Here is a 23,014-nt window from a genome sequence, read left to right as displayed (position 1 = left end):
AAGAGAGGAAAATTCAACCCAAAAAGTCTCCTTCTTACAGCCCACGCCTCTGCTTGTAGGGAGGCCAAATGGGAGTAACCCCCAGTCCCAGACCCTGAGTCACTTCCCTCTAGCGGGAGGCCCATCACCCTCCGAGGCCCCACACTGATGCCAGGACCCCACCTAGAGGTGCCGGCTTGATCCATCTCCAGGCCTGGGCCTTGGGATTTTTAAAAGCTTCTGGAATGGATTCCAGTTCCAGCCAAGATGAAGAACCCCTGAGAGAGACAGAGGGAGACAGAGACAAAGGAAGAGATAGAGACAGAGAGAGAAACTGATGAAAGAGAAAATGGATGTGGTGAGGAGAAGAAAGCACAGGAACGACGCGGGAGGGAAGGAAAAGAGAAATGAGGGGAAAGCCTCTTGTGGGTGGAAAATGTGGGAGGGAGACAGGGGAGGAAAGAGAGGTATCTGTAAAGCACGGAGCAAGTCAGAGACTGAAGAAGCTGCTGTGATTCAGTGAGGACCCTGTCTTCTCCCTCGCCCAGAAAGCCTCCAAGAAGAACTTTCCCCTCTGACGTCTTCAGGGACTGCCCAGACCTGGCTGATGAGTTCCTGAAAGGGCACCTGAGCCACACACCTACACACGCTTCCCTGATTATTCTCATCTGCAGTCAGGGGCCCTTCTGGAAGCCCCCTCTCTCCTGGACCCTCCTAACACCCAACTCTCACTCAACCAACTGGTCCTTGCCCCCCAGCCAGGCAGCCTCCCTCCCCAGGTCCCTTAGCCTCAGCCTCCAGCCACCGTTCAACACCCGCCATCCCTTTCACAGGGCCATCTCCAAGGTCATGTCCTTTATTCCTGATCTTTCTCTCCTTCCAATGCCAAAATCCCACCCACAGACCCTCAGGGGGTTGAATCACTCCTCCCCACTTCATCCCCAGTAAACCGAATCTCGGCGGCTCCTGCGGCCCCCCACTCCCACGCGGCGCTGTGACTGATGAGCTGGGCCTTCCTGGGCTGCTTTATTTCCCTGCAGCCCCATAAAAGCAGCTTCATTAAGAAAACCACACACTCTGCCGAGCTGCCAGAGGCATCCAGAAGCTGGAGCCGCAGCCGCTGAATGAGGCCTGTGGGCCGGGCTGCCTCCACTTCCTGGGCCCCTCAGCCCACCCTTCTGCCCTGTGCCCACCTCACCTTTAAAGCCCTCCCTAGGCCCTGCTCACATCCCTCCCCACCCCACCCTGCAGACCCCTCTCCCCCTCCTCTACTTCTTCTTCCCTCTCATGCCAAGGCCGGGTCCTCTCTGGGACTTAGCCAGTCCTGAAGGGAGATGTCACAAAGGCTGTTTTCCTGAAACAGGCCCTTCCCACACTGGGCAGTGACCCACGGGGCTGGCCCAGTGTGCCCAAGCACTCCGAGTCCCCAGGCTGGGAGAAGGAATCTCAGCTTTGGAAATGGCAAACATGCAGGGTGGGCTCTCAGAAGCCTCTTTCCCAGGGCCTGCTCAGCCACCAACGGAGTGTCTGAATCACACAGCTGCTCTGAGGCCAAGTTCCTTGTTTATAGAGCACAGAAGCCACTACCCGCCTCTCGGGCCATCGGAAAGACTAAATGAATGAATGCACATAGAGCATTCAGACCCTTGCATGAGAAAAAGTTCCCCAGAAATGGCAGCTATTATTACTATTATTATTTATTGTTGGCCTATTGAGCAGTCTGAATTTGGTAGGGTATAAAAATGGAGCTAAAAAATAAAAAGTCACTGTCTTCCACCTGATCTGTCAAAATCCTCCCTGACACGGTCTCTCCACAGCATCTTGAGCAGACCTCAGCGCCGTCTGGTCCTGTCCAGAAGGGCTTCCTACTCCAGTCTGGCATCCTATTCACCCCTGGCCATCCCCCTTCCCTCATGCTTGTGGCTCAGGACATGGAGTGGGACAGGGACCCCTGCTGAGGCCCTCCACATCCTCCCCTGGTGGGCAGCCCATGGAAAAAGTGTCATTAGATCACTCGACCCCACTTGGCCAATGGAGCGCAACTCGAAGACTTGCCACAGCCAACAGTGGCAGGCTGGGCTCCTTGCCCTGCAGTGCTCCATGGGTCTCCTGCCAGTCCACTGCCCTACAGATGCCACTGGGGATTTGCATGCCATGCTGCCCTTCTTGCCGGTACCTAATCGCCATGAGCTGTTTCCCCAAGAAGCACCACAAAAACACTACACCCAGGACAGAATTCTTCCCACCTTTCCCTTGCCCAGTCTTCTGTCCCATCCCAGGAAGGTGGGCTGGGTGATGGTTGGAGGTAACAGGGCCTTTGAGGAAGCCCTGGGAAGATGTCCGGCTCTGCCTATTGGCAGCTTTTTACAGAATGGGGCACTAGGCCACTTTAGCCTCTGTTTTGAGCCCTTGTTGCCATTTCTAGGGCACCAGGAAAAATCCCAATCAAATTCCTAATCATCACTAACATTAAGTTAGGGAGGAAGCAACACAGAAGTGGTAAGGGTGAATCCAGAAACAGTGTGCTGGGGACAGGCTGTGGGCCTGACCCCAGGAACACTAATCAGCTCAAACCTGTCCCTGATGTTACCATTGGCAGAGTGAGGAGTGGTCTGAACTCAACATAGGAGTCTGGGGCAGAGCCCGCACCAGTCAGGGTGATCCTGATGGGAGAGAGCTGGAAGCTCACAGCTCCATTCAGCACCCGCCAAAAATTAGGCTCATACCTACAATCCTTGCTGTCTCCCTGGGGCCCGACCACCACCCTGGTTGCACCGCCTTCTCCCAAGCCCCCTCAGGAACTAGGAGGCCATGGAAGCAGCACTGTGTAGGGAGTCAAAAGTCCTGGTAGGTCCAGACTCTTCACCTACCACATGACCTTGGGCAGGTCCTCCAACATCTCTGAGCACCATCTTTGAAAGAGGAGTGGGCACCAATGCCGGCTCTGCAAGGTGGTCGTTGGAACTAAATGAGATTCCAGGTGTCAATGCTTTGTCCCCGGGGAGCACTGGGCCCAAGTGAGGGGCCATTCTGGCTGTTGAAGACCCCCAACAGAGATTCCCCTCCCACGCCCCAAGGCTCCTACCTGTTATTGCCACCAAAGCCACAGTTGTTCCTCTCTCCCCAGACGTTTCGGTGGCCAGTGGCCAGCAGCATCGACAGAAATGAGATGCTGGAGATTCAGGTTTTCAACTACAGCAAAGTCTTCAGCAACAAGTAAGTGTGGGATGGGGCAGGAGGGGCTGGGCCTGGAGGGGCTGGGAGCCTGCCCTTCTCCTTGGGCTACCGTATGTTTGGGGCTGAAAAGAGGGACCTACCCTCCCAACCTGCCCTGGATTGATCTTCAAAGACCGAAGAAGTCTTGGGCTGGTCTTCGATCCCCATTTTGCTCCCTCATCTTGTCCTCAGAATTCCCCAGTCCTCCCAGCTGCTGTCAGCCAAGAACATTCCACCCTCCTATCACCGCTTCTGTCTCCAACCCCATCAAAGCTTCCTGTCCCTTTCTTTAAGTCTCCCTCAATGCCATGCTGGGGTACAGTTACCCACTGGAGAGGTGAAAGGTGGAGGGGCTGAAGATCTCCTCCAAGAAACACTCTGTAGCCCTGAGGGCAGGCTTGACAGTTTGGGGTGGTGGTTTAGGAGTCAGGCAAGCCTGATCTCAGACACTCAGGTCAGTCATCTACTGTGTGACCCTGGAAAAGTTACATAACCTCTCTGATTTCAATGTGCTCATGTGTGAAAAAGACGAGTATTTACCTCAAAGGGCAGCTGTGAGAATTAAATGAAATAAATGTTCACTCACTCATTCAACAAATGTTTACTAAGCGCCGATAGTGTATCAGGTACTGAACTAGGTGCTGCAGAGGACGGGGTGCCTACCCTCATGGAGCTTGCACTCTGTAAGTGAAGTACACCTGCCGTACGATCATTATGACTATGAGGTGTTCAATAAAAGTAGTTGTTGTCCTTCTCTCTGGGTCACAAGAAGAATTCAGAAGGATTTGAACAGGCTGGAACAGTGGCTAAGTACTATCTTGGATTCAAAAATCACAGCCAGGTGTGGCACACACCTGTAGTCCTAGGTACTTGGGCAGATAAGGTAGGAGGATCATTTGAACCCAGGAATTTGAGGCTAGCCTGGGCAACATAGTGAGATCCCATCTCTTTTAAAAAAGTCGGTCGCTCTTATACAAGCTGGAGGTCATGGCTTAACTATAACATGTCCAAAAGATGTGGAGGTGTTAGCTCACTGAGGACTCAGAATAACTCAACAGTGGGAGGAGACTACAAAGAAAAGAAGAATAGGCTTCATTCTAAATCATACTAATAGAATTAAAACACTTTTGATCTAAGCAGGAGAGACAAGGAGTCCACTGCTCTGATACTGGTGGCAGAGAATTCCTGTAGGCACCACCCCATAGTTGCCAGGAGGAAAGGGACTTTAAGTGTTACCTTATGATAAATGGATGAGAACATGAAAGGGAAAATCATAGAGGTCATATTCATCCATTCATCAATCCACTGATTCATTCATCCATCCATCCATCTATCCTTCCTGTTATTCGTCCATCTGTCTATCCATTTGTCTATCCATCAGTTGATTGATCCATCCATCCTTTCTTTCATCCATCCTTCCATCCTTTCATTCACCCATTCATCAATCCTTCTCTCCATCCATTTATCAATTCATTTATGCACCCGTTTATCCATATATCAATTCATCCATCCATCCATCCATCCATCCATCCACCCACCCATCCTTCCTCCCATCCATTCTTTCATCAATCCATCATTCCATCTTTCCATCCATTCATCCACCACTCATCCTTTCATCCTTTCATTCATCCTTCCATCCACTCATCCATCCATTCATTCCTCCTTCCATCTTTTTTTCTTTTTTTGAGACGGAGTCTTGCTCTGTGGCCCACAGTGGAGTGCAGTGGCCTGATCTCAGCTCACTGCAACCTCTGCCTCCCTGGTTCAAGCTATTATCCTGCCTCAGCCTCCTGAGTAGTTGGGATTATAGGTGCCCGCCACCATGCCCAGCTAATTTTTGTATTTTTAGTGGAAATGGGGTTTCACCACTTTGGCCAGGTTGCTATCGAACTCCTGACCTCAAGTGATCCACCCACCTCAGCCTCCCAAATGCTGGGATTACAGGCATGAGCCACCACTACTGGCCCATCCTTCCATCTTTCCAGTCACCAATCCATCTGTCTATCCATTCTTTCATTCTTTCATCCATCCTGCCATCCATCATCCTTCCTTCCATCCATTCATCCATCCTTTCATTCTTCCATCCATTCATCCATCTATCCATCCATCTTTTCATCCAACCTTGCAGTCACTCATCAAACATATAGTGAACAAATGCTTTCTGCCAGTCAGACACTATGCTAGTCACTGGAGATACTGAGATGAGGGATTGAGGTACAGTCCCTGCCACTACCCTCCCAGAAAGTTTTTTGCCACAGGAAGAGGAAAGAAAGGTGTGTACCTAGAGGCAGGATGAGGGACAGGCTGCTGGAAGACAGCAGACCACTGAAAGATAGCCAGCACTCTCCAGCCAATGTGCTGTCTTAGGAGGCAGTGAGCTCCTTGCCACTGGGAGAGGGTGAGCAAAGAGTGGACCACGTTGTAGAGGGGATTTCTGAGTCAGGAAAGACCCGACCACATGGGCTCCAAGGAGTTTCTGATTCTGTGGCTTTTATTAGGAGCTTTCAAAATCTCAGCTGAGTGTGGAGCAAGGGCATTTCAGGCCTGCTGGCAGGGCCACAGGGAGGATGTTTAGGGCACAAAGGCCTTCCCTTTGCCTCTCATGGCATCACACCATTCAGGCAGCTGCCTTTGGCACCCACAAGCAAGGTTGGTGAGACAGTCCCCACTAGGGGCCCCCAAGGTGAAGCACAGCCTTCTTCCCTGGGATGAGATACTATGAGGGTGTGTGACCTATGAGGACAGGAGAAACAGGAACAGGCGGAAGGCTCACACACAGGCCAAGTGGGTGTGAAAGAGGAAACAGAATCGGAAGTCAAGCACCAGGGAGGGCACCTGAGAGCCCCTACAGGAACCCAACTGTAGGTGCCAAAGCATCCAGGAGCCTTACAGCTTGGCCAGTACAACCCTAGCTGTGCAGGAGGGGAAACCGAGTCTCAGAGGGGATCCTGAGATCACATGGGTTTAGACAATGGTAGAGCCAGGGCTAGAATGCATGTCTGTTACCTCCTCTTCCTAATCCAACTCCCAGAAACCAAAATATCTGAGCAGTGATGGTGGAAACTGAGGGCATGGAAGACATTGTTAAATAATTTACAATGAAAGCTGCCAGCCTAACCACTGAAATGCTGGAAACCCTTGAGCCCATCAAAAGACTGCTACGAACAAATCAGATGTATTTGGGAGATTGGGAAATTGACTACCATGCAGTGAATATGTTGAAAGTTCCAGCTTCTATTAGGTATTTTTGTTTTTGTTTTGTTCGGAGATGGAGTCTCACTCTGTCCCCCAGGCTGGAGTGCAGTGGCGTGATCTCGGCTCATTGCAATCTCTGCCTCCCTGGTTCAAGCAATTCTCCTGTCTCAGCCTCCCGAGTAGCTGGGACTACAGGTGCACGCCACCATGCCTGGCTAATTTTTGTATTTTTAGTAGAGACAGGGTTTTTGCCATGTTGGGCAGGCTGGTCTCAAACTTGGTTTCAGGTGATCCACTTGCCTCGGCCTCCCAAAGTGCTGGTATTACAGGTGCCAGCCACCGAACCCAGCCTGTATTAGGTGTTCTTAAGTGCCAATAAGAAGGAAGACAGAAAGGGAGATAGTTCCTATCCTAGCTCTCCTCTTCTTCTTCCCTCCCTGCCCCCATCCAAGAGAAGGCAGGAAACCCCACAAGGGGAGGCCCAGACCCGGTGGGAGATGTTCTGCCATTTCTGTGGAAGCCTAGAGAATGCCTAGGGCACTGTTGGCTGCAGAGCAGTGATGGGAAAGAAGAGGTCCCCTCATGGAGAGCACAGGCCCAGGCTGACACAGGTCAGCTTGTGGGGGTCAGAGTGGGAGAAAGGTGTTTGGAATGATGTGACATTCAAGTCTCCCCATCCTGGCATTTGCCTTGGCCAGGCCAGGGGAGCAATAAGGCCACTGCCCTCAACCCCCACATGGCCCAGCTCAGACCCCAGGCTCCTTCTCATGGGGCGGCTTAGTGGAGGGGGTCTTTGGGTCTGCACTGGGCTTAGCAATGAGCAAAGCCATGGCCACTGCTAGGGACAGTGCCTGGCACATAGCAGGTCCCTGATTATTTTGTGAGATAAAAGAATGAATAAATGCCCCCATGGTGTTAGGGGTATACCCTCTGTATACCCCAGGGAGTGGGAGAGCCTTTGAGAGGGAATCAGAGTGGCCCTTCTTCTCTGAAGGACTCAGGGCACTCAAGGGTGACACTCAGCATCACATGACTGATGGACTTGGGGAAACTGAGTTAAAGGAGGCATGGAGGAGCTGCCTGGGATAGTGGGGCCCAGCACGAGAAATGAGCCTGATCCCATCACTGCCATCTCAGACAGAGGGATTTGTCCTAGAAGCCGAGAGCAGCTTGGAAACTGGCCCCTCACTCAGTGGTTCTAGAGGCTGCCAGGAGGCAGACATAGTATGAAGAAACCAGGAGACCTGCAGGTCTGCTCGGCCCCATCTGGAACAAAGACCTGTGTCCAGGAATCTTGGGCTTCCCCATAGGAAAGAAATGTTGGGTTCAGAAGATTTTGTGCATCCAGCTCTGCCTGTCTGGGACCTCTGAGGGGCCATGGCCTGGCCTCCAGCCTCCTGCCTGCTGAGGATGCCAGGGGCCCTGAATAATTCAGGAGCCAGGAGAGCAGGAGAGGCCTTGCAGGGCCCAGGACACCTGACACGGGCTCCCAGGGGAAAGTGATGAATTATTGACAGGATTCTGGTGCCCAGTTGCCACTCTATTGTGGTCAGTCTGTGGGCCCACCTGGGCTGGAGGCCTCTTCCTGCCAGCTAATTATGTGGGGATCCTAGCTCTGCCCAGCCGCCCAGCCCCTCGTGGAGCCAATCAGTCTCCTGTGAGGGGCACCCTCTTTGCCATGGTGACCCGGATGGCCAGGTAAGGCAAGTAGTCAGAGGACATGGAGTTAGTCCCAGCTCCTTTGCCTAACAGCCCCAGGGAAACTGAGGCCCAGAGAGGCCTCTTGTCCAGGGTCACGCAGCAGATTCAGGACAGTCAGGTCTTCACCCCAGGCCTCCTGACGCCCGGGCCAGTGCTCCTTCCCACAGAACACATGGACTCACAACTCCATTCCCAGGGAAGTGACTTGGCTGTCTAAGGGGCATTGAGCCCACCCTTCCTCAGTTGTCCTGGGCCCCACTCTCCCAGGCAGCTCCTCCATGCTGACCCATGCAGAGGATCAAGACCCTACTATGTGTGCAGCCAGGATGCACAAAGGCCAGATGCGGCAAGCAGGGTCGCCTCTGGGGTCACCACAAGGGCTAGAGCCAGGGGCTTCCCTACCTCTTCCTGTCCCAACTTCTTCCCAGAGAATATCTAGAGGACGGGCTGAGGGATGGCATCCTAGAAGCAGTGCCAGGGCCTTTGTTTTGAAACTATTTTCATGGCAAGCATTGTGTTTTTGCTTAAATGGTATGTTACAGACCTGTAGAAAGAGCCAGGGTTTATAAAACTGCTTTTCTTTATACTTTACATAAGGCTGAGATAATATCAATTGTCCATGTCAAATAATATAATTTTTACTTTTATTTGAGAGAGGTTGGGGATGAACTGTTAGGAGTGAAAACCCCCCAAGTCACTCCTGGGAGTGTGGCAAATTGATTCCTTTAATCTTGCAAGCTCCTAGCGTCCCAGTCCCACTCTCCGGGACATAGACAAGCTCTTGCTGTGCGAGACTGAGCAGAGCTTGAAGGGTGGGGGACAGCCTGGTTCTGCCCCTGAAGCCCATCCTGCAAAGGAGACCCCCCTGGGTGGGCCCTCCAAATGGCCAGCCCTGCGCATTATTAGGGAGGCAGGAGGGGCTGGCATTCCAGTACCGGTGGTGTTAGAGGAATTTCACATCAGCAGTCTCCTCACCACTGTCCAGTGGAAGTCGGAGGGCTAGGACAAGGAGCCCAAACCACACCGCTGCGGGGGGGTGGAATCTCCCTTGGGTCCTGCTGAGTGAGCCCACATCTGTCTGACTCCAGAGCCCAGGCTCTTCACTGTCTACATTGCTTCCCTTTAGGGATGGAATTAGTCGCATGTGGACAGGGCTCAGACCAGGGAGTGAAGAGCGGGGGATTTGCCTGGAGGCCAATCTCGCTCAGCACACTATGTGATTAAAGCAGTGGCTGAATGGACTACCAGTGACAGCACCATCACTGTCACCACCACGGGAGTATCTATCAGAGGCTTAAAAGCACGTATCAGGGAGGCTGTTTCAGGGATTCCTCCTGGAAGGGATGCTGGGCAAAATCTCTCAGGTTCTTCCCAAGTCTAAGGTCTGAGACTCCGGCGTGTTAAGCCTAGAAGGCACAAGACGCCTCTCTGAGCACTTGCAGGGGGAATAGCTCCACCCTGCCCCCTGGGGGTGTCTTGTCACATTGCAGCACCTCCATGGATCCTGGGGAGCTGCCTCTGCTGTTCTTAGGTATCTAATTCTGGAGAAAGATGTGCCTGATTGCCCCACGCTCAACAGGTGCTTGATAGGTCCTAGGGGAATCAAGGCATCTGAATAGCCATCCACAAAGGGTAACAGTAGAGCAGGGATTCTCAAAGTGTCTCCCCGGCCAGCAGCTTCAGCATCACCTGGAAACTTGTCAGAAATTCACATTCTCAGCCCCCCTCCCACCCACTGAATCAGAGCCCTGGGGGCGGGGCCAGTGGTGTGAACTGAAGTCCGGTGGACCCAGTTTGGTGACTTCGCATTTGGAGCTTAAAGTTGGCCATGGCGGGAGTATTTATACCTCGGAAACCAGCAAAAGCTACAGATCAGCACCTCTCCTCTCCCACCAGTGACACATTTTCCAGCACATCCACAGAGGAGGATATCCCAGCCATGTGTGTTTTCACAAGCCCTCCAGGTGATTCTGTTCATGCTGAAGTTTGAGAACCACTGATTTAGAACAAAAAGAGGTGAGGCTGAGAAAAGATGAGCGTATTCTTTTGTGCCCATGGTCTACTGTTAGAATGTCTACATGGTACGGAAGCTAAAAGTCCTCTTCCCTCTTCATTTTATAGAGACCAAATTGAGACTCAGGAGCAGTGGCTCCAGGGCTCCTGGTCGCCAGCCCAGCACTTCTGTCTCTGGGGCACTGCCTGAGCTGGGGAGAGGTGCATGCAGCTATGGAAGGCTTCCATGAGGCTGCTCTAAGAGCCCAGAAGCCCAGTTTGGCTTTAGAGTGAAGGAGGGGTGTGGTCAGTTTCACCCTCAGGGAGGTGGGGCGCGCTGGTGGATGGGGCTTTGAACTCCAGAGGGGAGCATTTCATATCCATCCCTCAGGGCTGCCCCTACCGCTTCCTCCCCTCACAGAGATGGGAGGATTTTTTAAAAATCAGTGTTCACCCTCCATAGACCTCAAGGTGGTATAGACATCAAGCACGCCTAAGTCAGAATTCATCTGATTCCTCATCTCACCCAGATCTGGCTTTAATTAGCTGTGTCCCTTCCCCTTCTGTGGCCTCACCGTCTTCCTCTATAAATCTCAAGCAGCATCAGATGATGCCCAAGGTCCCTTCTAGGTCTCACACACCCTGGATGCTTCCCTCGCCTTTGTGCCTTCAGCTAGATACGGTGTGTGTGTTCTCAACCACCCCATGTGGAAGCACGATGTGAGGACATCTCTCTGAGTTCCCCGTTCTCTCCAAGAGCAGCAAATAGCCTTCTGACTGTGGAGTGCAATGGGGTTGAAGTCAACTCCATCAGCATTTATTGGGCACCCACTGTTGTTCATTATTTCAGCCAGCAGATATTGAGATCTCTAGTGTGCTAGAAATGTCAAACGGAGGCTGGAATAGAAAGCACTACCCTTGCCCTGGAGAGGCTCACAGTTTAGAGGCAGCACATGAATAACGACCAACCAGACTGCTTCGGAGTGCTGGCTGTGCTGGGGGCTCTGATAAGAACACTCGCAGATGATCTCACTCAGTCTTCCAACAACAACTCTCTGAAGTAGGGCTTATCAGCTCATCTTATGAGAAAACTGAGACTGAGAGAGTTTAAGGAAGTTGCCCAGGAAGCAGGTAGCTCGTTAGTCAGTGTCAGAGCTGGATTCAGACCCCTGTCTCTTTGACGCCAGGACTGTGCTGTTAAACAAAGCATTGTACCGCCTCTCCCCTGCTGTGCAGATCCATGGGCTCTGCTATCACACAGGTTCCTGCCATCCAGGAACCTACAGGCTGCAGATGTGGAATGGATGAGTAAGTGCTGTTGGTGTGGGCTGGAAATCTCGATCATCATTAGGGAGGTAGAAGCCGGAGGAGCTACTTGTCCATCCAGGAACCTCAGGTCCTTCCCCAGTCTCCACACTGAGCATCTGGAAACTTCTCTGCAAGGGCTCAGCTAAACCTGGATTCCATGCACTCTTCCCCACATTCTGTAGACATCCCCTAAGGGTGCTCACTGCCCCTTGGAACTCTGCCAAAGAAATGGGCCTCCCACAAACAACCATCCACAGTGAGACATGCTGCCCTGGCTGCAACCAGCCCTGGCTCCTAGGCCACCTCCAGCCCAGCCCAGAGCTGCAGCAAGCCCACCTCAGTCCTCCCTAAGCAGCCACAGCTCTTGGGATATCAGTCTTTCTCCTCACCCTCGTCTGTTCCATGTAACCACCGTGTGCCCTCTGCGGTCCCTAGGCTCATCGGGACCTTCCGTATGGTGCTGCAGAAGGTGGTAGAGGAGAGCCATGTGGAGGTGACTGACACGCTGATTGATGACAACAATGCTATCATCAAGGTGGGTGTGCCCCAGGAAGTTCCTGGACGTTCCCATATGAGGCCATCTGGGGGTCTGTTCTCCCTGCCCCACACATGGGGTGGTCTGGGGAATGCCCCTCGTGCATGGCGAGGTGTGGTGGGAGGAGGAGACTCAGGTCAGACTTTGCTGGAACGGCTCAATCTGTGGTCATGGCTGGAGGCCCTGTGGCATGGCAGGGTCTGCTGCCCCACAGGAAGCACCCCTGTCCTTCCTACGGTGAGAATGTACCAACTGGTCCTTCCATTTGGACTCAGCTCAGGAGTTACTAAAGAGGCTCCTCTCGTCATCCAAAGACCAGACTGAGTCCCGCTGGCACTCGAGGGCATGACCTTCACTCTGTGTATCTGGCTCTGGTCCTCCCTAGGAGGGCAGGGACCTCATTTCCTATAGTTTGTCACATCCCAGCACTTTTGCATGAGCACGCATGCACTAGTGACGCACAGTCCAGAGGCACCTGATACATGTTCTAACAAAGAAGGAGGCAACCGTACCAAGACAGCCTGGCCCCAGGCTCTGCTCAGATTCTTCAGTCCTCTTGAGCTCAGCCGTGGCCACTTGTGGGCAGTTGGCATGATGGTAAGGAACAGGGACCCTGGGTATGAATCTTAGGTCGCTCACTCACTGTGTGACTTGGGCAAGCTACATATCACCTCAAAGTGAGCACAATTATGGTATCCACCTCACAGGACTATTCTGAAGATTAAAGGAGAATACACAGAAAGTACTTAGAACAGATATGCACAATAAATCTATAATATTGTTGGCTATTATTTCCTGACCTCTGTTTACCCATGTATAAAATGGGGCTGTGCCATGGTCCCTCAATGGGGTCCTGTGTAATATATGACCCTATGCAGTGGCCAGGAGAAACAGCCTCAGAAGCCAGGACTGCAGCCATAGGGAGCTAGAAAAGAAGGAACCCTCTTCTCCCATGAGCAGGGGTGGGCAGAGACGGCTTCTTAAACTTACCGGGGTCTCAGCCACCACAGCAAGGGGAGAAGAGGTGCAGAACAAACTACGTATGGACACCCATGGGAAGGCGGGCTGGGAGGAGAACACAGAAGCCTGGATGAAGAGTGTAGTGTGGGCAGTGAGATGAGAGAATTGGGGCGTGAGCAGGGATGGACAGACAGCACAGCCCACACCCTGGATTTTCAGAATCAGACTTAAGATGTCAGCAGAGGAAACTACTCACAGATCTCCTAGCCCACCTGCCACCCATCTCCGCTACCCATTGTTATGAATGGGAACAATGAAGTCCTGGATGGGGAATGGATTTGGCCACCATCAGATCGCTAGTCGACAGCAGGGCCAGCATGGACACCCAGGACTTCCAATGCCAGAGACCACCATTTTCCCACAACAACATCCTTGGTTCCACCAAGAGGGTCACATTTGTTCCATGGAAAGGACATGGGGCTGAGTCAGTCAGCCTGGGCTCAGATCTTCTTAGCTGTGTGACTTAAAGCAAGTAACTTAACCTCCTGATATGCGAGGTAAGGTAGGTTGCAATGTTGAAAAGATCAAATGAGTGGACATTAAAATTAAAGCATCTTAGCATGATGTCTAGCACAGTGAGGGTTCAGAAAATATGTGCACCTTTCCCTTCCTTGGGAAATCTAAGCCTGGGTGCTGGAGTGTCCAAGCACTGAGTGAGGGCTGCCTGTCTGGGGCACAGGCATAAGTTACCTCTAGACCAGTGAGGAAGGGTGATCCCTGGGCACTGGGGGGAAACTAGAGCTGCGAGAAAGTAATGGCCCCAGGACACAGAGCAGGAAGCCCAGTCATGACTCTCCATTGCTAAGCCTGAGCCTGGGTTGAGTGCTCTACTTTTCCCAGAGGAAAACCTAGGGCAGCTCCCAAGATTCCCTCCCTCTCCAGGGTAGAAAGGGTGGGTGTGAGCCTGGGGCCTGGGCTCCTCTCCTGGAGGCCACTTTCAGTTCATTCTGTCACATTTCCAACAAGCCGATTTCTGGCAGGTCGCGCTTCATGCCTGCAGGCAGCCCTTGCTCTGAGGAGAGGAGGTGGCCTGATCATGGGGATGCTAAACGACACTCTCGGTTATGTAGACAGTGGACTCAGGGGGTGAGTCCAGGCTCAGTTGTCCCGGGCAGGCCAGGCCCCTCCACCTGGAGCACCAGGGAGGAGTGGAGCCACCAGCAGCGGGACCTGGAGTCAGATCCCAATAAGCTGACCAGGTCTGCACAAGTCAGCCTTTCAGAGCCTCTGTTTTCTCATCAGCAAAATAGGGTAGAGGGGATCATACCATCCTAACCTCCTCCAGTGAGGCAAGGGTGTGGAAGCGCTATGTAAACACCACCAAGCAGCCATATATACGGGGTGGAGATAGCTGTCGCCATCCCAGCTGCTCACCACCACCTCCCTCCCTTCAGACCAGCCTGTGCGTGGAGGTCCGGTATCAGGCCACCGATGGCACAGTGGGCTCCTGGGATGATGGGGACTTCCTGGGAGATGAGTCTCTTCAAGAGGAAGAGAAGGACAGCCAAGAGACGGATGGACTGCTCCCAGGCTCCCGGCCCAGCTCCCGGCCCCCCGGAGAGAAGAGCTTCCGGAGGTAACAGGAAGGGCCCCTCTGGCTGCCCACTGCTCCCAAGACACGGGGAAGAGGCCTGGAGGGCCTAGTGCCCTTGACAGGCCTCTCTAGGCCTAGCTGGGCTCAGAGTACAGGGCTGAGCTTCTGGAGAGACATCCAAGAGGTGGGAAGATGTTTCTATAGTCCCCCACCCAGTCGTCCACCCCCGAGTTCACTGGGCAGGGAGCAGGGAACTCAGATCAAACTGCAAGGCCAAGGCCTCCCCAAAGGCCCTGAGGGAGGTGGAGCCCTAACACAGGGATGGGGCTAGATCTCCTGCCTTTCTCAGAGAAGGGGAGATGAGGATAGGAGGGGCCCTGGCCTCTCTGGTTCAAGACCCATCAGTGTCCACCAGGTGCCGGGAGCCTGACCTCCACCCTGGCCCAGTGAGGAGGCCCAAGAGAGGGCGACTCTTCCTGCCAGAGTGAAGCCAAAGATCCTGGCTGGACCCTGGCCTTTCTTCCTCTTGAGAAGGGAGGGCTCCTGGGAAGACCAGAGCCCAGGATCATACCCTGCCTGGCTCTGTGTTGCTACACCACCCCAGGAGGTTGCCTTCGTGGCTGCTAAGCGCTCCCAGGACATTGTTTCCCATGGATCTGACCAACAGGTTCGGAGCGTCCCTGGGTCCTTCAGGACATCCTGCCACCCATGGACCACAGGAAGCTGGGTCCAGGCTAGCTCATTCCATGTGCACTATTTTTACAAAACAGAAAACGCAATTGTATTATTATTAAAGACCAAGGGGAAAGAATCTGGGCTAGCCCAGTAAGACGTTTCCATGGGTTCCTAAGTCACTAGGAATGACATGTTAAATGCCAGTAAGTCAAGGGTGCATCTAAAGGACCAGGGTGTGTTTTGAGAAGGGAGCCTCCATGCCACTGGAAACATATCCCTGTAAGCTCCTTCCACGCTTTCCTTTCCAAGTAAAGTTTACTCAGTCCCTCTGCTGAAGAAAAATTAGCGTAATTGAACTGACAGACTTTTAAGGGACAAATATGTTTTCTCCTTTGCACTTGAATGAGTTCACACTCCCTTAAGCACCCCCTCACAACACATGCCTGAGTGCACATGTGTGCACATACACATGCACACACAGACACACACAAGCTTCAGAAACCCTGGGAGCCAGGTGAGTAATAGTAACAAGGTCAAAGTGACCAGGCCTGCAACAAATATGGCGGGACTGTCTACACCAGGGCAGTCACGGGCATGGGGCAGCCCCAGGCTAGCTTGGAGCCTGTCCCCTTAGACTCCTGGCTTTTTAGCAGAAGAGCCAGGCCTGAGTGCCAGCTCTGCCTCTTACTAGTCATGTGACCCTTGGCCAGTCTCTGACCCTCTCTCCTCACCTGCAAAATGGGACATAGCAATGAAACCCCCTGCCCTGCTGCTGGGAGAGCGGGAGGGATCACGGAGGAATGGGTGGCAATGGAGGTGCTGAGCGCTGCCCGTGTCCGGGCTGGTGACAGGCAAACAGGTTTCTTGTAGCACAACAATGCAAAGAGTCAGGAATCAGGTTGGAAATTGTGAGAAGAGGAGCAGTGCCTGGATGGGGAGTGAAGGGATGCTGACCCAGTGGGCACCACCGGGTCCTCCTTGTCTGTCTCCATTCAGGAAAGAGGTCGGCAGGGCTGGTCCAGAAACTGTGGCTGGGCTCTAAGAAAGAGCTTCCAGAGAACAAGATCGGAAGACACATGAGGGCCATCAATCACTGGGAAAGGAATGCTGGCCCCAAATCAGGAGAGCTAAGGCCCATTAAGTCTCATCTTGACTGTGTCGCTCACTGGCTGAGTGACACTGGGCATGTCACTAGCCCCTGTGGGTCAGTAACAGGAATGGGTTCAGCAGGTTAAATCTGGCTCCCCTCCAACTCTGACATCCTGAGGGACCCAGGGATGCTCCAGACCTGTGGGTCACATCCATGGGAAACAATGGGAGCCCTTAGCAGCCACGAGGGCAACCTCCTTGGGGTGGCGTAGCAACACAGTGCCAGTTTCTCGCTCGGTCCTACAAGGGTGGGCCAGGGTGCTGATGGGGGCTTTGGAGAGCTTAGACCCCCACGGAGCCCTGGGCGCCAGGAATCTGGAGATAAGAGGGCTCCCCCGACCCTTCCTCACAGGTAGCTTCCCCACCTCTCCCCATCTTCGTGTGGCCCCTCCCAGGGTAGCGGCAAGAAGCAGGAGCAAAAGGAGGGGCTTCACCCCCAGGACTGGGAATTGGGAGAGGGTGACAGCCGAAGCCAGGCACCCCCACCCTGCATTGCAGGGGCCGTGTGCAGGTGCAGTTTCCCTGCTGCCACTGGAGCTGCCAGCCCAGGTCTGAGAGCACCTTGGGGACAGACATTACCGCTACAGTGTACTTCTCCTGCCAGGCCTAGCCATGCAGCCAGCGGGCCTGGTTGTGGAAAAGAGGGGTTGAGAAAAATTCTAGAGGTAGGCCATTTGCTGGTGAGGAGAAGGTGGAGCAGGTTCAATGACTTGGGGTTTTCCTGTAGCTTAATCCTGGCTACCCATATGGGGCCAGTGAGTTCTGGGTCAAGGAGTGCTGAGGTGAGGAGGGGGACCTGGAAGCTGGCCCCACAGCCCTAGATGTTGCATCTCATCCTTGTCACATAGTGTGGGTTCTGGGAGGAAGCCAGAGAGCTCACCAGAAGGGACTTGGCCAACCTTTTATCAGGAAAACAACTACTCCCTAAAGAAGACAGCACAAGGGAAGGGGTGTCTGTGCCTCACCTCAAACCTCATCAGGAGCCCAGGCAGGCTTCCCCTGCATCTGCTCCCTGCCCTCCATCCTCTCCTGGAAAGGCCAATCCTCTTATAGATCAGGGTATTCAATATTCACAGTGCCCTCTTGTTCCTGCTTCAGTCACAATGAGCAAGAGGAAAATCCTGTTGCTGGCAAGCAGCAGTGTCTCACCAGCCATCTTGACCCCCAGAGTCTGGCGTGGGGATCGGCTGCTCCTTGGCTGATGGGGTGAAATGAAGGCTTGCTGGGGGCTGCAGGGAGGTAGAGTGAGTGCGCAGGAAACACCCTCAGCCCAGGCAGGCCCCGGGCAGCCTGGGCTGGAACTTCCATGGATGGAGGGGAGGCTGATGCCGGGAGATCCTCTGGGCACTCCACACCTCTCCTTTCAGGGCCTGGGCCCACCCCCCAGGCCTGCCCTGCCTGGCCTGCTTCTCTGGGACTTCACCCATGTTCACCCTGTCTTCATTCTGGGGGTCAGATGGTTCCAAGCAGGAGCACTGTGGACCTCAGGCCTCAGCTGCTGTGACACTCACTCCTAAGACCCTAAGAACCTGCCATGAAGTTACCCCATTCCTCCTCAGGGAATCAGTATGGGAGCCCTGCCTGAGTGACCACCAACCCCACCGCCCACTGACCCTCTGCCCCGATGGTTCCACCTCCCCTAGGCCCTGGTCAGCCACATGCCCTCTGAGCCACTCTGCCCACTTCTCTAGTTCCTGCCACCAAGCCAGGGGCCCCTGATTTCTGCCAGCTGTTTGCACAATGTCCCCAGGAATGTGCCAGGAAGCTGTGCTTTGTGACAGAGCACAGGCTCCACTCACAGCTCTGGTATTGGGAATCCCCCTCCCCATTTGTAAGACGGGGCTCACGGATGCCTCACAAGAGTGTCAGGATTGAGTGATGTGCACCTGCGAGCCACCCACCCCTGTGCCTGGCAGGTGGCAGGTGCTAAGCCAGTGTTCACTTCCTTCCTCTTCACTGACTCCATGTTACCCTGATGTCAACTTCTACCCTAAGCAGCACCTGACCCTCTGGCTTAGGCACTGTCCAAGCATGTTCTCAGCTCTAGCTCCCCAACCTATACCAAGGGCTCTGCAGAAGCTGCCCACACAGGAGCCTTACTGGCCCAGGGGCAGGGGTAGGGAGCTCACTCACTCAGTGTTCCCCTCGCCTCTCCAGGCTCCCAGAGTTGCAGAGATGGAATGAATCTCTAACCTCAGGGGCACTCCACTCTCAGCAGCACAAAATCGGTGTTCCAGACCTTTGCATGGCAGCATATGCCTGCCCTAGTCTCTGGAGAGAAAGTGACTTCGGTCCTGACCACACTCACAGGCACATACGTGTGTACAAAAGTGCCCATACGTTTGCACACACTCACATGCACTGCATGACACGAGGGAGGACTCTGGATTCTGGGCTCTGCTGCTGCTGCTGTCTTTAGGAGTCACATCTTAGAGAGGACAAAGAAAGAAATCCCAGCTTTTGTCTTGCAGCTCAACTGTAGAGACCTGAGCCTTTCCCCCTGAGTCCCTGTATTCTGCGACTCTCTCCTCTTCTCATTTTCTCCACCTGGCCTGGCTCTCCTGCCCTCCATGACCCCCACCTCCTTCTGCTACCCAAACCCTCTTCTGCTGGTCTCCTCTCTGATGGCTCTCATCTGGGAGGAGTTTGGGGCAGCAGACACTTTCTCATTCTCATTATTGATCATTCTTCCACTCCAGTGGAGACCTGCAAAAGTCAGATACCTTCCTCCTATGCTGGGGCCAGAGGGCAGTGGAGCACGTGTGCATAGTGGGGCTCTGAGACAGAGGGGCACGGGGTGGGCATGCAGAAGCGTGTGCATGTGGGGTCAGTACACGCAGCCTCACCCAAAGAGTGTTTTTTAATCAGTTCCCGTGACCTCTAGATTGCTAGAAAATCCTCTGCTGCCTCCCTTCTCCAGGCTGAGCCCCAGAGTTGCAGCAGCTCCCAAAGCCACTCAAAGGAGCCGGGGCAGCCGGGCAGCCGGGCAGCTGGGATGCTCTTGCTTGAGACACAGTCCTCCTCCTCTGCTGTGAGCTCTTCTCCGCTTAGTAGTCTCAGCTGATCTGGGCAGCCAGAGGCCTGGCTGATGTTAACGCCTTTGAATTATAGGTTGACCTGCTTGCCTAACATAAAGGTTAGCTGGCCAGTGCCGGACTGCAGCTGTGCTGTGTCTAGGCCTTCAGGTCTTGAGCCGTTGGGGTATGGAGTCAAGTCTACCTGGGTAAGGCCTGTGCCAGAACAGGGTGTGAGGAGAAGAATAATTTGCTAACTGTTATTCACTTTCTTGTCTTCCTCCTCATTGCCACAGCATTGGGAAAGCATTGAGAGAACATTCCAGAAAAGTTTTCTGGAAGCCTCCCTAAAGTGAGATGGGAGCACCGTTTTCCCCTGCTCTGAACCCTGGAGTGGTAGCTCTCTTACTGCCCCACCTACACTCCTAGAAGGCCCCCCATCCACCAGGGTGCACTCTGTAGCAGGACCCCCAGCCCTGCCTCACCCTCACAGAGCAGGCTTAGCCCACTGTTCCCCTAGAGGCCCCCAGAGCCTGGGAGCTCCCACCCCATTGGAGGGGAGCAGGGGAGCCAGTGGGCAGAGGAGCAGGATGGCCCAGGCCCAGAGGATAGCCAGGCTCATCTAACCCTGTGTTCCCTGAGGAAGCTGTGACCCACATTGTGAAATCCTCAGAGCCTGGTGGGGGAGATGAGCTGAGGCCCTGAGGTATCAGAGCTTGGGGTTGGAATAGTGGCCACCCAGGTCCAGCACTGTGGGCCCCTCCCCTCTCCCCCAAGACAGAACCCAGGGCCATGGGACCCCTACCCTGCAGACCTAGGCTTGCTACCGTGAGAAGCTGTGGGGTGAGAGGTCTGTGGGACAAGGAGTCCCCTGGGGAGCATGCAGGTCCATGGGGCCGGGGTTGAGGCCAGTGTCTCTGGTCCACAGCCCCTCACACGTATCCCCTTGTCTCCTCGTTTCTTCCCCCTACTCAGCAAAGGCAGAGAGAAGACCAAGGGAGGCAGAGATGGCGAGCACAAGTAGGTGTCCCAGGCCAGGGCAGATGGGGCAGTGTCTCTGCGGAAGCAGAGACCTCCTCCCCACAGGCTGCAGAGGGTGGGACGGGCTTGGCTGAGAGGGCTCAGGAGTGGGCTGTCATGGTGGAGCTGGAACGGGGTATGCAGGCCCAGGGAGGCCTTTTCACCTGGCCATGGGGGTGAGGGATGAGGAGGGGTTAGGGTGGGGGCGGGAGGTGTCCAGGCCTTCTGGTCTCCACTCTGGGCTCTCAGGGGTGACCATCCTCCTGTCCGAGTCTTGTTCCTCCTCCACTGTTCAGCCCCCATCCTGTGGCCTTTGGGCTTCCCTGGGAGGGAGGAGACAGCTACAGGCAAAGGGGAGAGGGGCACAAGGACCTCAGGGACCTCTCTGCCAACAGGGGCGAGGCAGGGCCAGGCAGCTGGAGGCATAAGGAGGAGGAGCTCTGGGTACGCTTTGCGGCAGCAGGTCATGGGTGGAGCTGGAGACCTCCAGAAAGCTAAGGAGAGGCCACCATTTGGGTGGCCCTCTCTGTATTCATCTCCCCAAAAGGCTTCCTGGAAAAATGAGGTCAGGGTGCTGTCTGGAGAGGATAGGCGAAGGGTCCTGCAGGTGGGAAGGGCTGGTCACAAGGGTCTGGAAAGATTCAAAGGCTAGGGCTTGTGAGTGGGTCTCGTAGGCACCCCTAGAAGCACACTGACATCTAGATGACTCTAGCAACACGGGATCTCACAAGGGCAGGGGGAGCCAAGGCAGACCACACTGGAGGAGGCCTCTGGTCAACACCTGCTCTTACAGATGACAAATCTGAGTCTCAGAGCAGGGGCAGAACTGGAACCAGAACACAGAGAAACTGACTTCTGACCTGGAGCTCACCATAGACCTAGGAAATTTAGAGCACTTGACTGTACTCTAAATTTAATCTAATTCTCCAAACATGCCAATGAGAGTTGAAAAGCCAGGAGTGTGGTCTTTTTTATCTTCCAGATGAGGAACCTGAGCCCCAGAGATCTTAAGATATTTGCTCAAAACTGTGGCCTCAGTACATTAAGAATTAGTTCATCTGAAGATATCATGGAAATATCAGGATTGTGTGTTGAGGGGTCTGAACTGATCAACACTGGTGTGGGCTTGGAGTATCTGCTGGCATTCAGATCCTGGGGAACTCACAGCCTCATTCATTGCTTCCAAAAAAGTATGAGTTCTAACTCACATTTGTTATGCACAAGCAAAAGCAATGATGATGCAGTGTTAACTCTGTAGTGATGGAGGAAATGGCACCGTGTAGGAAGAGCTCCAGCCCAGAGACCTGAAGGATCGAGGAGTCTGCCAGGTTCCCAGTAAGGGAAGAAGCCTGGGCAGAGCATGTGTTAAGGCTCAGAGCCAGGGAACTGAATCCAGGGCAGGTGGAGATGATGGGGAATGCTGAACTGGGGAGTCCTCTTAGGGAGTCCTCAAAGCTTTGGGTTTCTCCATAGATGCTTAGATGTAAAGAGCATATGAATGAGATACAAGCAGCCTGTCCATCCCCAGGTTCCCTGCCTGAGAACAGAGATGCTCTAAGGCCCTTCTTGATGCCCAGCTCCCCAGTCTGTCCCAGGCCAGACCCTAGGGACACAGACTGGCCTGATCCCTTTGACTGGCTACAGTTGGAGCAAGAGGTGCCTCACAGTGCCAGCACATAGTAGGTCCACAAAAATACTGGTTCCCTAGCCCTTCTCCATCCTAATTTCTTACCATCTCTAATTAACACATGAGATAAAGTAAACTGGCATATAGTATTATTATTATTATTATTATTATTATTATTATTATTATGTGTAGAGCAATAGGACTATTGAAAGAATAGGAAAATGAGATTTCTAAGAAGAGATTGAATGAATTAAACTCTTTAGCCTGGAGGAGAGAAAACTGTGGGAACAGATTTCAATCTCTGAAATGTTAATGTGTGGCAAAGCTGGTTGGTATCTATCTCCACGGAGAAGAGATAAATGGAAATAGATTTAAGTTGAAGTAGAGAAACAAGATTCAACCCGCAAAGTAACTCATATTGTGTGACATTCTGGGATAGACTGGTTTGGGGAGATGGGAAATCACCCATCATCTTCCATGATGCTGCTTGCTTGAGCCTTGCAAAGGGCTGGGCCACCAGCAAGAAATGAAGAGACAGCTTCCCTGACAATCCCGCAGTCAGGACAAGAGTGTGTGGGCACCCCAAGCCTTCTGGTACAACGTGGGCATGTGTGCAAAGGGGCCAGTTTGGAGACAGGGTGGTTCTTGTGTAAAGGATCAGCCTATCCTGCCCACCTATGGGAAGCTCTTCAAAAACGAACTGAAATTCAACCCACTTTCAAAGACACCTGTAAAGACTGAAATTTTGAAATTCCGTGTCTTGGAGCATGGAAAATTTTTAAAATAAACCCATTTAGGGGTGCTTGGATGACATGCTCTCAGGTTTTGAAAACTGGGCTATTTGAGCAATGCAAAGAAGGACCACAGACCCTATTTCTCATAGATAGGAGTCTTTATCCTGATTGATTACCTGAGGCCTGAGCTAATGAGCCTAGAAGTTCCAGTTGAAACCAGTCATGGGGCAGAAGCCCTGGGCAGTGAATGGACTCAACCTGTAGCTTATTTCGGGTCAGGTCTCTATTAACTTTCAGAATAACCCAGAGACTGAA

The 23,014-nt window shown here is 53.3% G+C and overlaps 1 protein-coding gene across 2 annotated transcripts in view; it reads left to right on the top strand.

Moving 5' to 3' along the window:
- OTOF (otoferlin) overlaps positions 1–23,014 on the top strand; it is a 103,387-nt gene that overhangs the window by 27,683 nt on the left and 52,690 nt on the right. For both annotated transcript variants that reach the window (XM_038006674.2, XM_038006673.2), the window contains exons 3-5: positions 3,107–3,195; positions 11,827–11,926; positions 14,341–14,522. In XM_038006674.2, the coding sequence (XP_037862602.2) occupies positions 3,107–3,195; positions 11,827–11,926; positions 14,341–14,522 (371 nt within the window). The remainder of the gene's footprint in view (positions 1–3,106; positions 3,196–11,826; positions 11,927–14,340; positions 14,523–23,014) is intronic.

The sequence above is a fragment of the Chlorocebus sabaeus genome, chromosome 14 (genome assembly GCF_047675955.1).
Source record: "Chlorocebus sabaeus isolate Y175 chromosome 14, mChlSab1.0.hap1, whole genome shotgun sequence".
NCBI lineage: Eukaryota > Metazoa > Chordata > Mammalia > Primates > Cercopithecidae > Chlorocebus > Chlorocebus sabaeus.
Note: the sequence above shows the minus strand (reverse complement) of the source record. Positions and strands in the feature narration are given on the sequence as shown.